We start from the raw sequence: 12,758 nt of genomic DNA, 5'->3' as shown, positions 1-12,758 counted from the left end.
AACAAAAAGATGATCCAATATTCATTTGCTGATTTCACTTTAATTTAATGAATACTTTACACATAAACACTGAGTCCTGTTGTTTATTTTGTCAACATCATTAAAACATTAAAACTTTTCAGACAGTCTTTTCTCAAATATGTTTTGTTTGTCTGTTTTAATAAATGCGCATGTTAGTTTGCAACTCTCCTCTCACACAATATTATGCATTATATTTAATCGTGTTATGTTTTATACACATTCATTATTGGATTTTATCTGTTTGCCTTTTCAGTTGACCCTCGAATCATTAAAACCAAAATTCTAAGGTGCACTGCTGACTTTTTCAGTTGGCTCCTGAAAATGCATTATTCATGCAGAAACATTGCTTGACCCATGTTTGGTTTCATAACTATGTTTATTAATTTATCATATTACAATTTACTCAAGCCTGAGTGGAGGTAATGCTTTCTGCATTAATGATGATGATGATGGACCCATTTTACTTAAGGGACTGGAGGTAGTGCTAACATGGGGACATGTGAGAGGAACTGAGCACATGCTGCTCAGGAGTTTGAGGATCTGAGAGTCTAACACGAGTCTAACCTCTCTGTGAGGCTGAGGGGGAATATCAGACAGCTCCCTGACAGTGACAAAGCAAACGCCTTCTCGGAAATATCAACCATATTGAGCTTTCTGGCATGCTTATATGAGATAATATGCAGAGAACATAACGTACAGCTGAGGCTGATTTGCAGACATTTGGTCCAGAACCAAGGTATTGGATAAATTTGCGCTGATGATTGTATGGGTTGGAAAAGCACAGACATGATTATGATTTATCATAAAGGGGACAAACACAGCGCCTTTGCCTTCCCTGGCTCATGTCTGAAAAGATTTTTCCTTAGTACTGATAAGGTAAATGTTATATCTACAACAACTACAGTGATTACATGCTGAGGACTTTCACTTATTGGGCTAAAATGTAGGCATGCTGGCTAAAAGAAAAAGCACAGAGGAGCAGAAGAAAGCTAAACAGGAGAGTGATAGAGCACGAGCTATGCAGCAGATACATGTCTACTGGACAATTCACACGTTTTTCAACAAAAGTTAATTTAGGTAAAATTCCTGTGTTTTTGTTGTTTTTTTTAAAGGGATTTTTTGTGCAGAGTCCGTCTATTTACACTCCAAAGCAGTAGGTGGCAGTAATGCCTTGTGACTCAAAGTGGGCATACATTTCACAGTATGCCAATGCTACATATTTTTTAGTCTCTTTAAAACCAGTTCTCGTTGAGAGTTGGATTTATTTACTTTATGTGTGTGCCTTGTATACACTTTCTGATTTTAATTTAAATGGGTCTAAAATTATGTAAAGGGGAATACCACTCCTTTGAGCATTGCCACCTGCTGGTTGTTCGTAAAGCTTGATTTTTGCGGGTGGTGTTGGCAGGCTCTAATATCCTATATCTCAGGTTCACAGTGCACCATCTGTTTCATCAAATCAATTTTTTAAGATGAACATTCTTCTTGATTTGGGTCATGGCTTTTCATTAAGGAGTGATGCCACACTAGTTGGGAACAACTGCAGTTAACTATGTTACACAAACAAAAAAAGTTGTCTTTGAAATTTGCTCTCCAAAACAAATGCATTTCTTGGCAAGAGTCACATCTCTTCGACAGTTTGCAGAAGCGCTCATGGGAAAACAGCGTCAAAAGAACTAGAAAAACACTACAGATTATAGCCAAACATGTCACTACAGTCAACATCAAATACATATTTCGCACAGAGGCTTTAAAAGCGTTTTTTTTTTTTTTTTCTGACAGCTATGCAGTAAAACCACACTGTATCCACAGAACAAATGAGGAGTCTGCATGCTGCTAGAATAGTATGTTTGTGAAGAGCTGGTAAACCTCAACTCAAGCATTAGGTTTCACTTTCCCGTGCAGGCCAATCAGAAATGAAACCGTCCCTTCCATTTCTTTGCCCCCTGAATCACCCACAACTCCAGGTGTGTTTCTTTATTGTACTTCTCAACTCCTCTCCTTGATCATGATGATGTGGTACTCCAGAGCAAACCTCATCATGGAGACTTCTCAGGAACTACATTTGAAGCACCACATCACAAAAAGCAGCTGTCTTCAACAAGTAAAGCTCTGAAGATATTAATGTATGTGGTTTTTGACAAAAGGGAAGTGATGCTGGCTAATTATACACAAAATGGGCTTGCCCAGCCATCTGTTACTTTCATCACCTTGGGACCCATCATTAATGTTATGTTTCTCTTCGCACTTGACTCAACTCGGAGCTCACAGAGGGACTTCTTGTAATGCTCATGTGAACGATGTTCTTCCATTTGGTGAGTAATTATTTTTTTCAGATGCTGGCATCCAGCAGATATTAACTTTAAAGAAAGGGATTTAGAGTAGTTTAATCATTTGTTAAACCAACTGTGTAATTTCTTATCAGGGGAAGTTGATTAACAGCATTCCACCCTCTGTATTTCTGCTCAGATGTGTATAGTGTGGCTGGATCTGTGGCGCTGTCCCTCTCCATCGACAGCTGGAGTTCCTTACCCCAAAACTTTGCCATGTAACGTTAAAGAATCCAACAACGGGAGTGTGTTGACAGTGGACTGCACTGAAAAGAGACTGACAGAAATCCCCTTTGGCATCCCCGGGAACACGACCAATCTGACGCTCACCATTAATCATATTCCTAGTTTAAACTCCACCTCTTTTCACGGCCTGGAGAACCTGACTGAGATTGATATGAGGTGCAACTGTGTGCCCATCAAAATCGGCCCCAAGAATAGGGTGTGCACAGAGGGTGTGACGATAAAGGAGGGTACTTTCACTAGCCTGGTGAATCTGCAGGCCCTGTATCTGGATGGGAATCAGCTCTCCAGCATACCTGAAGGCTTACCATCGAATCTGATCTTGCTGAGTCTGGAAGTCAACCACATCGTTGATATTTCTAAAGCTAACCTCTCTGAGATCAGAAATATCCGGATGCTTTACCTGGGTCAGAACTGCTATTTCCGTAACCCTTGTAATAAATCCTATGAGATAGAGGAAGGTGCATTTCTGCAGATTAAACATTTAACATTGCTGAGTTTGAAGTCCAACAACTTATCCTATACTCCACATCAACTCCCACCAAGCCTTAAGGAGTTGTACCTCTACAACAATAACATCCCCAGCTTCACTGATGAGGATTTTAAAAATCTAACAGACCTCGAGATTCTTGACATAAGTGGCAACTGTCCTCGATGTTACAATGCTCCTTTCCCATGCAAGCCTTGCCCGAATGATTCCCCGCTCAATATCAGCAGGGCGGCTTTTAGAATGTTGACAAAACTTAAGACTCTCCGGCTGCACAGTAACTCCCTGACACACGTGCCGTCTGAGTGGTTTGAAACGACAACAGAGCTGAGAGAACTTGATCTCTCATCAAACTTTTTAGCAAGAGAATTAGCATTCACCACATTCCCGTTTTCCTTGAGCAAACTGGAGGAACTTGACCTTTCATTTAACTATGAGCTTCAGAAGTACTCGCAAACACTGAGACTGCACAGCAGTTTCTCCTCCCTGAAGTCTCTGAGAGTTCTCAGAATAAAAGGTTTTGTGTTTCAGCAGCTGCAGCCCGACAGCATTGCTCCTCTAAAACAGCTCGAACACTTGGAGGTGGTAGATTTGGGTACAAACTTTATAAAAATGGCAAACCTTAGTGTTCTCATGGAGCTAAAAAGCTTTAAAATCATCAGCCTGTCTGACAACAAAATATCTTCCCCCTCTGAGGGCCTGGAAGCTGTTGGGTTTTCAGGGGTGGGGCCCTTGCTCTGGTCTCCCATGTCGGCTTCTGCAGAGTACCAAAATAAGGAAGTGAGAGAGATTCATTACTTCAGATATGATGAGTACGCACGCAGCTGCAAATACAAAGACAAAGAACTTGGAGTCATCACATCTTTTGTTGAGAAACAGTGCAGTCAATTTGGCAAAACTCTGGACGTGAGCAGAAACAACATATTCTTTTTGGATTCTCGGTTTTTAAATCTCAAGGAGCTCAGATGTCTCAATTTATCCGGAAATGCAATGAGCCAAAGCCTAAACGGCTCTGAATTCACCTATCTGACTAATCTGAAATACCTCGACTTCTCCTCGAATCGCCTGGACCTGCTCTACTCAACCGCATTCCAAGAGCTGAGAAGTCTGGTCATCTTGGATATAAGTAAAAACAACCATTACTTTGAGTCAGAGGGTGTAACTCACATGCTGAACTTCACCAAAAATTTGAAAAACCTCAAGATTCTGCTAATGAACCATAACAAGATCTCCACTTCCACCAACACGGAAATGGAGAGTCAATCTCTCGAGAGGTTAGAATTCAGAGATAACCGATTAGATTTACTATGGAGAGATGGAGACACACGATACTGTAACTATTTCAAGAAACTCGTTAATCTGGTTGTGCTTGATATATCTCATAACAACCTCAATTTCATTCCAAAGGAAGTGTTTAGTGGTTTGCCGGACAAACTGTCTGAGCTTTACATCAAAAACAATCTACTGACAATGTTTGCATGGGAGGAACTACAGATTCTACATTCTTTACAAGTTTTAGACCTAAGTGGAAACAGACTAACTACTGTTCCACACATGCTGTCCAACTGTACCCAAACTCTCAAGAAGCTCATTTTACAAAAGAATCGAATCGCACAACTCACGCCAGATTTCCTCAAGGGCTCCACCAACTTAAAACACCTGGATCTTAGTTTTAATGACATACTTTACATTGATGAATCAAACTTTCCAGATGACGTTATGAAACAGATGACCACTTTGCTGTTGAACAACAACAAATTCTTGTGCACTTGCAATGCCACTTGGTTCATCAGGTGGCTCAACTACACCAACGTGACCATCCCAAAACTGGCAACAGATGTCATCTGTGACAGCCCAGGGGCACAAAAAGGTCACCTTGTCCTCTCAGTGGACCTGCTGGCCTGCCAGCACCATTATCTGTCCATCATCCTCTACATCTTCACCACATCCCTCACCCTCAGCTTCCTCACCCTGTCAGTCTCCAGTCACCTTTTCCTGTGGGACGTTTGGTACATCTACCACTTCTGCAGAGCCAAGCTCAAAGGCTACATGCGCCTGCACTCCCAAAGCTCCGTCTATGATGCTTTTGTGATATACGACAAAGAGGATTCTGCTGTGTCAGAGTGGGTGCTGAAAGAAATGTGCGCTAATTTGGAGGACTGCGGAGATCGTCGACTCACGCTGTGTCTAGAAGACCGGGACTGGATCCCTGGTTGCCCCCTGATCGACAACCTTTCCCAGAGCATCCACAAGAGCAAGAGGACCGTGTTTATCCTCACCAGCAGGTACATCCAAAGCGGGAACTTCAAGACAGCTTTCTACATGGCCCACCAGAGACTGATGGATGAAAAGGATGATGTGATTGTGCTGATCTTCTTAGAGAAAGTGCAGTGCAACTCCAAGTACCTGAGACTACGGAGGAGGCTGTACAAGCGATCTGTGCTGGAGTGGCCCTCAAACCCTCAGGCTCAGCCGTACTTCTGGTTCAGTCTGAGGAGTGTATTAGCAACAGAGAGTCACAAACAATACAACAATCTCTTCAAAGAGACTCTGTGAGTAGAACATGAACAGTTCCTCTGATTTTAAATAGTCTAAATGGTCTTCTCTGAACATTATAGTAAACCTTGAAGGAAAAAACTGAATATGTTAGGTATAAGGTTAGAGCAAAGTTTGAATTCTCTGTTTCCTTTAACTCATCTTGAAAAGTTATCTCCATTTTGTAATGAGTGGTCAGTGACACTGCAGGTGAATGTCAAAACAAGGAAGTGAAACAGATGCACTTCCTCACGCGCATACTCCCTCAGTGCCAAACTGTTGTGTGTGAAACACACAGTTCATATTTTCTCTGATTGGTTTATGAAGCACAGGGCTCTTTTTGTTGTCTGTTGTCTGTTAGTGAACATCACAGATAAAACTTTCTTACCTGCTTTTCAAAGTTATCATTTAAGCTGGTTCAGGAACCAAAACAGTACGTGCACAATGGTAAGTTTAACGGAAACAAGTTCTTTACTTTTAAGCTGAGCTTTGTCTATGGCAAAAATTCTTTTTGAACTTAAAATGTACATTTTGCTCTTTTCATATGCGTGTATTTACATTTTTATGACTGTTTGGTTCATGTTATTGTATATTTTGTGTTGTTGTTTGAAAAACGTAAAAAATACCAACTAATTCTTGACCAAATTGACTCTGTTTGGACTAGTTAACATCTTTTGGGGGTTTGTCTTGTACATGTTCATTAAAGTTCTCCCACAACTACATGAAAAAGTAGGTGTGCATCTCTCCTTTTAGAAATAAACCTCAATAGCTTCAATTCAAATCAGAAGGAAGTCGTTAAAATACAGAATGAGTAACTCAGTGACTCAGCTTTAATTTCTAAACTAGGGCTCAGGAATCTGGGAATTCAATGGGATAGAATAATTTGACTACATATGATTTTTAACAAAATAATTCATACAGTTTGATCACATATATATTTTCTCTCATATCTTACAGATAGACCAATTTTAGAGAAGTGCTTTCCTTCTCTTTTCAAACTCATACAGGAAAAATTAGCTAAAGTTAACAACAATACTTCCATTTGGTAAAAATATGAAACTACATTCCTCTCACTGAAAAAATTCCCATATCTTTGTTTTAGAGACAAAACGTCATCTTAATCAAATGTGTCAAACTTAAAACAAGTGACATCTACAAACTGGGAGGAAAACTGGGACTGAAATCTGATGTTCAGGGTAGGTTAAGGAAAAAAACTAGCATCACAGTAATGCTTAAAGTCATGAGTATGTTATTTCAGTGTTACAGGAAGGACTGGTGTGACATTTTCTCTCAGGCATCAAACTGACATACTGAGCTTAGTTAGTAAACACCTTTTTTTAACACCTAAGTTCTGTATACCAAACCACAGCCTAAAACACCAAAGAAATTTCAAAAGGGAGCACTCAATAGGATCCAAAATACACATGCACGCAAGGTGAAAATAAAACTATGAAGACAGAAAGCATACAGAGAATACAGCAACCATTAACTGAAACACAGGCACAAGTAGCTTTTAACCATAACCACAAAATTAAGTTTGTGGTTGTAACAGTCATTGAGAAAAAGCAGCACAGTCTGGTTGCATATCCTAAAATGTAAATCATAAACCCAGAGCAGCAGACAAATGAGAGTGCATAGCAAACTGCTGCCACCTGCTGGATAAAAGTGGTTCACAAATCCTATAAGGATGACTTCACAGTTTTTCAGGTCTTTCTTAAACAGAAGTTAAATAAACTTTAAAAGAAATGGGAAAATATATCAAAAAAAAAGAAATGAATTAATTAAACACAAAATCCAATTTAAGGTCCAAATCAGTTTTACACACCTTAGCATTTAGCACCTCATCATTTAGGACAAATTTCTGTGACTGACAGTGGTGTTTACTACGTTACTTAATTTGACTTGTGTCATTGTTATCTACAGACCTTCAGATGTTGGGTACACCTCCTGCTGCTCACTCTGTATTATCATCTCTGTGAGCCTGTCACTACGAAACCTGAGTGGATGAGACCGCAGTTCCCATGTGAGGTCACAACATACAACTCCTCCTATATCCTGTTCGACTGTAAGGACAGTAACCTGCGCAGAGTACCTTATGGGATAACAAGTAATGCAACTGAGATCAACTTGTCAAAAAACTCCATAGAGAACATTACTGTGGGTTCATTTCCTCACCTGCCCAACCTGACTCGACTCGATCTTGGCTCTGCAAACCAGGGGGGACACCTGATCATTCCTGCAGATGCTTTCAAAAATCTGACAAATCTGCGGTCACTGAGGCTGGCAGAAAACCGTCTCACTGAATTTCCTGGCAATCTCCCGGACAGTGTAAAAATCCTTGAGATAGACACAAACAAGATAATCAGATTGACAAAGAGAGGCCTAACCAGCATAAGAAACGTGACAGAGCTATGGTTATCCAGAAACTGCTACTTCTGGAACCCTTGTGGGGAATATACCACAGCTGATAAGGACAGTTTTACAGTAATGACCAAACTGGAAGTTTTGGACTTGTCCTACAACAACTTAACAGAAGTTCCCAAAGGATTACCCCAGTCGTTGAAAAGGTTAAAGTTGGGCACAAACAGAATAGAGAGAATTTCTGAAGATGATTTTTTGGGGCTATCAAATTTGATCAAACTGCATATACAGGGGAACTGTCCACGATGCCACAATGCTCCATATCCTTGTGTCCCTTGCCACAACCTTTCTATGGACATCCATCCGAACGCTTTTCATAGTTTAACAGGACTTGAGGATCTTTCCTTGGGAGGAAACTCCCTCACCTACCTGAAATCTTCCTGGTTTAAGAGCTTGGGAAAGCTTCGGGTGTTATTGCTTGGATTTAACCTCTTATTTGATGTAATTACCACAAAGGCAACATTTCTTCAATACCTCCCTAAGCTGGAAAAATTAGATATTTCGTTCAACTTCAGGCCAAGGTACTATCCTACAAAAACAAGCCTTGCTAAAGAGTTTTCATCTCTGGTGTCACTTCGAACTTTGCACTTGGAGGGTTTGGTCTTCCAAAATATTGGGCCAGATACACTGCGTCCTCTGTATGAGCTGAAAAATCTGTCTGCCTTAAACTTAGGGACTAATTTCATTATTCACTCAGATCCTTCAATATTTAAAACATTTTCCCACTTGAAACTGATTTACCTTGCTCTAAACAGGCTGTATCCGACCACAGTGGGAAATTTTTATCTGTCATGCGATGGATACAGTCAGGAGGAGTCAGGCCTCTCCGTCTCACCGCTCGTAGATCAACGTCCAAAAGAGCCTACATTTGAGTTGACACACGGCCTTATCAAACAGGAGTGCTTTGATTCTGGACAAGTGATCAGCCTCAGCTCAAATAATATCTTCTTCATTTCTCCACAGCAGTTTGAGGGCTTTGGGAATATTTCATGTCTCAACCTATCAGGGAATGGATTTTCACAAGCACTTAATGGATCGGAGTTCACCTCGCTGCCCAATCTGACCTACCTGGACCTGTCATATAATAAAATTGATCTGGCTTATGACAACGCCTTCAAAGAACTGGACAAACTACAAGTTCTCGATCTCAGTTACAATTCTCACTTCTTTACAGCTTATGGGGTAACACTAAACTTGAATTTTACAAAAAATCTGCCAGTTCTTAGAGTGCTGAATATGAGCTTTAACTTCATTTCCACATTAACAACAAAACGCATGTACAGCAAGTCATTGTCAGAACTTCAGTTCACAAATAATTTTCTCGGCACTCTTTGGGGGGAAAACGAAAAATCATACAAGAATCTTTTCACCAATCTTACTAATCTCACAATTTTAGACATATCATACAACAACATAACAAAGATTACTCACCATGTCTATGAATGTTTACCACGCAAGCTCACCACGCTAATCATAAGTCACAACAGACTCAGTGATTTTATATGGGATCAACTGAGATACTTCCCTCAGCTGGAAACTTTGGACTTGAGCTTCAACTCTTTAACTAATGTGACAGGTTCAAACTCAAACATCACGCACACTCTGACGGTCCTTGACCTGAGTAATAATCAGATTCTTCAGCTGGATAGTGGATTTCTAAGTGCGGCAAAAAGCCTTCAGACGCTCATTCTTAGTAGCAACAAACTGAGCATCATCAACCAATCTACGTACCAAATGTTACCTGGAAGTCAGATTAAGACTTTGTTCTTGCAGAATAACCCGTTCCAGTGTACCTGTGATTCTTTCGAGTTCATACTATGGATCAAGGACACTGATGTTAAGATCCCCAGACTGACCACTGATGTGGCATGTGACACACCAGTGAATCAAAAAGGTCAACCTCTGATAAACTTTGACATTAATGAGTGTGTGAATGACAATGATGCATTTTTGCTTTACATTATCACTAATTCATGTATTATCATTCTTATGTTTGTTGCAACACTTGTTCACTTGTTTTACTGGGATGCCTCCTATATCCTACACTACGTGAAAGCTAGGATAAAAGGATACACGTCTCTGAACTCACCTGGCAGTGCATATGACGTCTTTGTGACTTATGACACCAGAGATCCACACGTGTCTGAGTGGGTGTTGAAGAATCTGCGAGTGAAACTGGAAGAGGAAGGGGAGAAGCACCTTCCTCTGTGTCTGGAGGAACGTGACTGGCCTCCAGGAGTCCCCCTGATAGACAACCTCACTCAGAGCATCCGATACAGTCGAAAGACTCTGTTTGTTTTGACACGGAGCTATGTGAATACAGGGGCTTTTAAGCTGGCGATGTATTTGGCCCACCAGCGACTGCTTGATGAAAATGTGGACGTGATAGTGCTGCTGATGCTGGAGCCTGTCCTGCAGCACTCTCACTTCCTGCGCCTCAGGAGGCGACTGTGTGGGAAGAGCATTGTGGAGTGGCCTAGAACAGCTGCTGCAGAGCCCTGGTTTTGGCAGAACCTGAGGAGTGTGGTGAGAGTAGACAACCAAGTGATGTACAACAAGACTTATTCCAGGTACTTCACCAACAACTGAGGGTGATGAGCAGTCTCAGAATTGTTTTTTTTTTTCATCAAAACGTATAATTTAAAGCCTTTTGTCAACATTTTAATGGGGTTTTTTTTTTTACTGATAAATGTACTGAATTGCTTGTAATTTGTTTGCAAATGTTGTGGTTTGTGAATAAATCAGCATGTGCAGGCAAGGGTCGTTTTGCTGTGTGCATGATTTCAACTTGCTTATCCCTTTGATAACAACTCACTGTGGCAAGGTGACACGTTCATTTAACAAAATAACAATCTAAGAACAAATTACATGTCGTTCTCTATCACTTTAAGAGTGTAGTGCAACAAATTAAATCAGCAGACGGAACCACATTGATCTACTCTTACCTATAGGTCCAATGACTTCCGTCCATTGCTTCCGTCTTTGAAACATCCCGGTAGTTACGTTACTTGTCCACATGGGGTCGTCTCTCGTACAGTTTCAACAGTTGCTGCCAGCAAGTTAAAAACGAAACCACTAATTTTCGAATTCCCCTCTTAATTTTTTCTGTTGCCTAAATTTGCATTGAGGCACTTGAAGCCCCCATATGATGCTAAACTTTTCAACGGAAGCCACGAGGAGCATATCAGACTAATTTCGCTAACCTGGTGTGACGCAGATGAATCGATTTTGAAGAAATAAGTCCCTAACTGATTTTATTCCAAAATGAAGTTTAAGGCAAAGTAATGTTTTGCTTATTATTAATCATAAGGTTATTATATGTTTTTTTTTTTTAAATAAAGGCAGGGTATGGAAAATGCGTTACGTCACGCGCTCATTTGCATACCATGCAGTATTTATACTGAGATTGACGCTCCACACTCCACTCTCCCTGTTCCAGTGAGAAGTGCAGCTTGTCATTCCTCTGACTCAAACTCCGGTAAGTTTATTTTAATGTTTACTGGATAAAATTAAGGAAAATAGGGAATTTTGTACCATCTCTCTTTTTGACGATTCCGTGAACGTTTTTTGGGTGTCGTGCATGGTTACTGAAGATCGAGGTGCAACACCAAACGGTGTCCGACGCGTAAAACATGGATAAGGCGATTTAATCTGAACGCACTGGAAAAAAAAATGAGCAACAGTGAGGAAGCCTGGCGTTTTTCCAAACAACGGTTCACACACGGAAACGTTTACACATCAGTTTGGTGTCCCTTTGTGATCAACCTGTTTCCAGTTTTTGCCTTTCTGTTGGAAAAACTCCACCAACTGTCCATCAAATGTTAAGCCCTGTCATGTCTCAGGTGTTTTTGTTCAGAGAGATCTTAGGACAGTTGAAAGCTGTTCATCTAGATTGCTTAAAAAGGGCGGTGGTCCCTCAAGCTGCATGCGTTCGCCAACTGACACAAAGCGTCTCACAAGTCAGGTGCTGAGAAAAGGGAAAGGCCTTTCATCTAATGCATGCTGCGTGACAAAGCATGTTTGTTTTCTGCTCCTTTTCTGTTTTTCCTGCGTCATAGTTTTGTCAACAGTCTTTGAAACTGGAATCTGTTCATTCTGACCTGTAATTACTTGTCCACATGCTCTCTCAGGTGTCTCCTTAAGGACATAATTAAGTCTCTGCATCTCTTTGTGTTGTAGAGCCTCTGTAGACATGGCAGACAAACCAGACATCACTGAAGTCGCGTCATTTGACAAGTCCAAACTGAAGAAGACGGAGACTCAAGAAAAGAACACATTACCAACTAAAGAAAGTAAGTCCTGCACCTCATGATGGTCATCACTTCCTTGTTCCTTTCTCTGTATTAAGTATACAACTTTGTTCTTTTTGTCTTGCAGCCATCGAACAGGAAAAGTCAAATGCACAATGATCACCGGATCCTCCTATGCACTGTACATTCCACAAGCCTTGCCATTTTTTTAAAACGAGTTTAAGTGCTTCATAAAAACAGCCCCAACACCGCTCACTTACCCGGATGTCCCTGTGTGCAGAAAGGAAGTGTGGCTTCACATCAGCTTTGGGTGCCTGGTCAGTCATCTGTTGCTGGTGGTGCTGCCAATGGGAGGTGTCATGAGACAACTGAGGGTCCAAAACCTGGGGACTTGTAGCCCTGCTTGTGCCACATGTGAATTCTAAGTGTTTTTGTACAAAAAATAAAAATCTGGAATGTGCAAGTTTGTTA

The 12,758-nt window shown here is 40.8% G+C and overlaps 2 protein-coding genes across 2 annotated transcripts; both read left to right on the top strand.

The window, feature by feature from the left end:
* Positions 1-2,321: 2,321 nt before the first annotated feature.
* On the top strand, positions 2,322-5,697 carry LOC141808096 (toll-like receptor 7). The gene is made up of 2 exons (XM_074694456.1): positions 2,322-2,336; positions 2,491-5,697. Exons 1-2 carry the CDS (start codon positions 2,322-2,324, stop codon positions 5,635-5,637), a joined length of 3,162 nt encoding a protein of 1,053 aa, XP_074550557.1. The 3' UTR covers positions 5,638-5,697.
* A 348-nt stretch (positions 5,698-6,045) lies between these two features.
* Positions 6,046-12,555, top strand: tlr8a (toll-like receptor 8a). Its single transcript, XM_074695340.1, has 4 exons — positions 6,046-6,063; positions 7,540-10,622; positions 12,217-12,329; positions 12,415-12,555. Exons 1-4 carry the CDS (start codon positions 6,061-6,063, stop codon positions 12,444-12,446), a joined length of 3,231 nt encoding a protein of 1,076 aa, XP_074551441.1. The 5' UTR covers positions 6,046-6,060; the 3' UTR covers positions 12,447-12,555.
* Positions 12,556-12,758: the final 203 nt, after the last annotated feature.

This window comes from Halichoeres trimaculatus, unplaced genomic scaffold (genome assembly GCF_033239565.1).
Source record: "Halichoeres trimaculatus isolate MK-OKI-2021-1 unplaced genomic scaffold, fHalTri1.1 fHalTri1_scaffold_19, whole genome shotgun sequence".
Taxonomy (NCBI): domain Eukaryota; kingdom Metazoa; phylum Chordata; class Actinopteri; order Labriformes; family Labridae; genus Halichoeres; species Halichoeres trimaculatus.
This window is presented reverse-complemented; position numbering and strand designations above follow the sequence as displayed.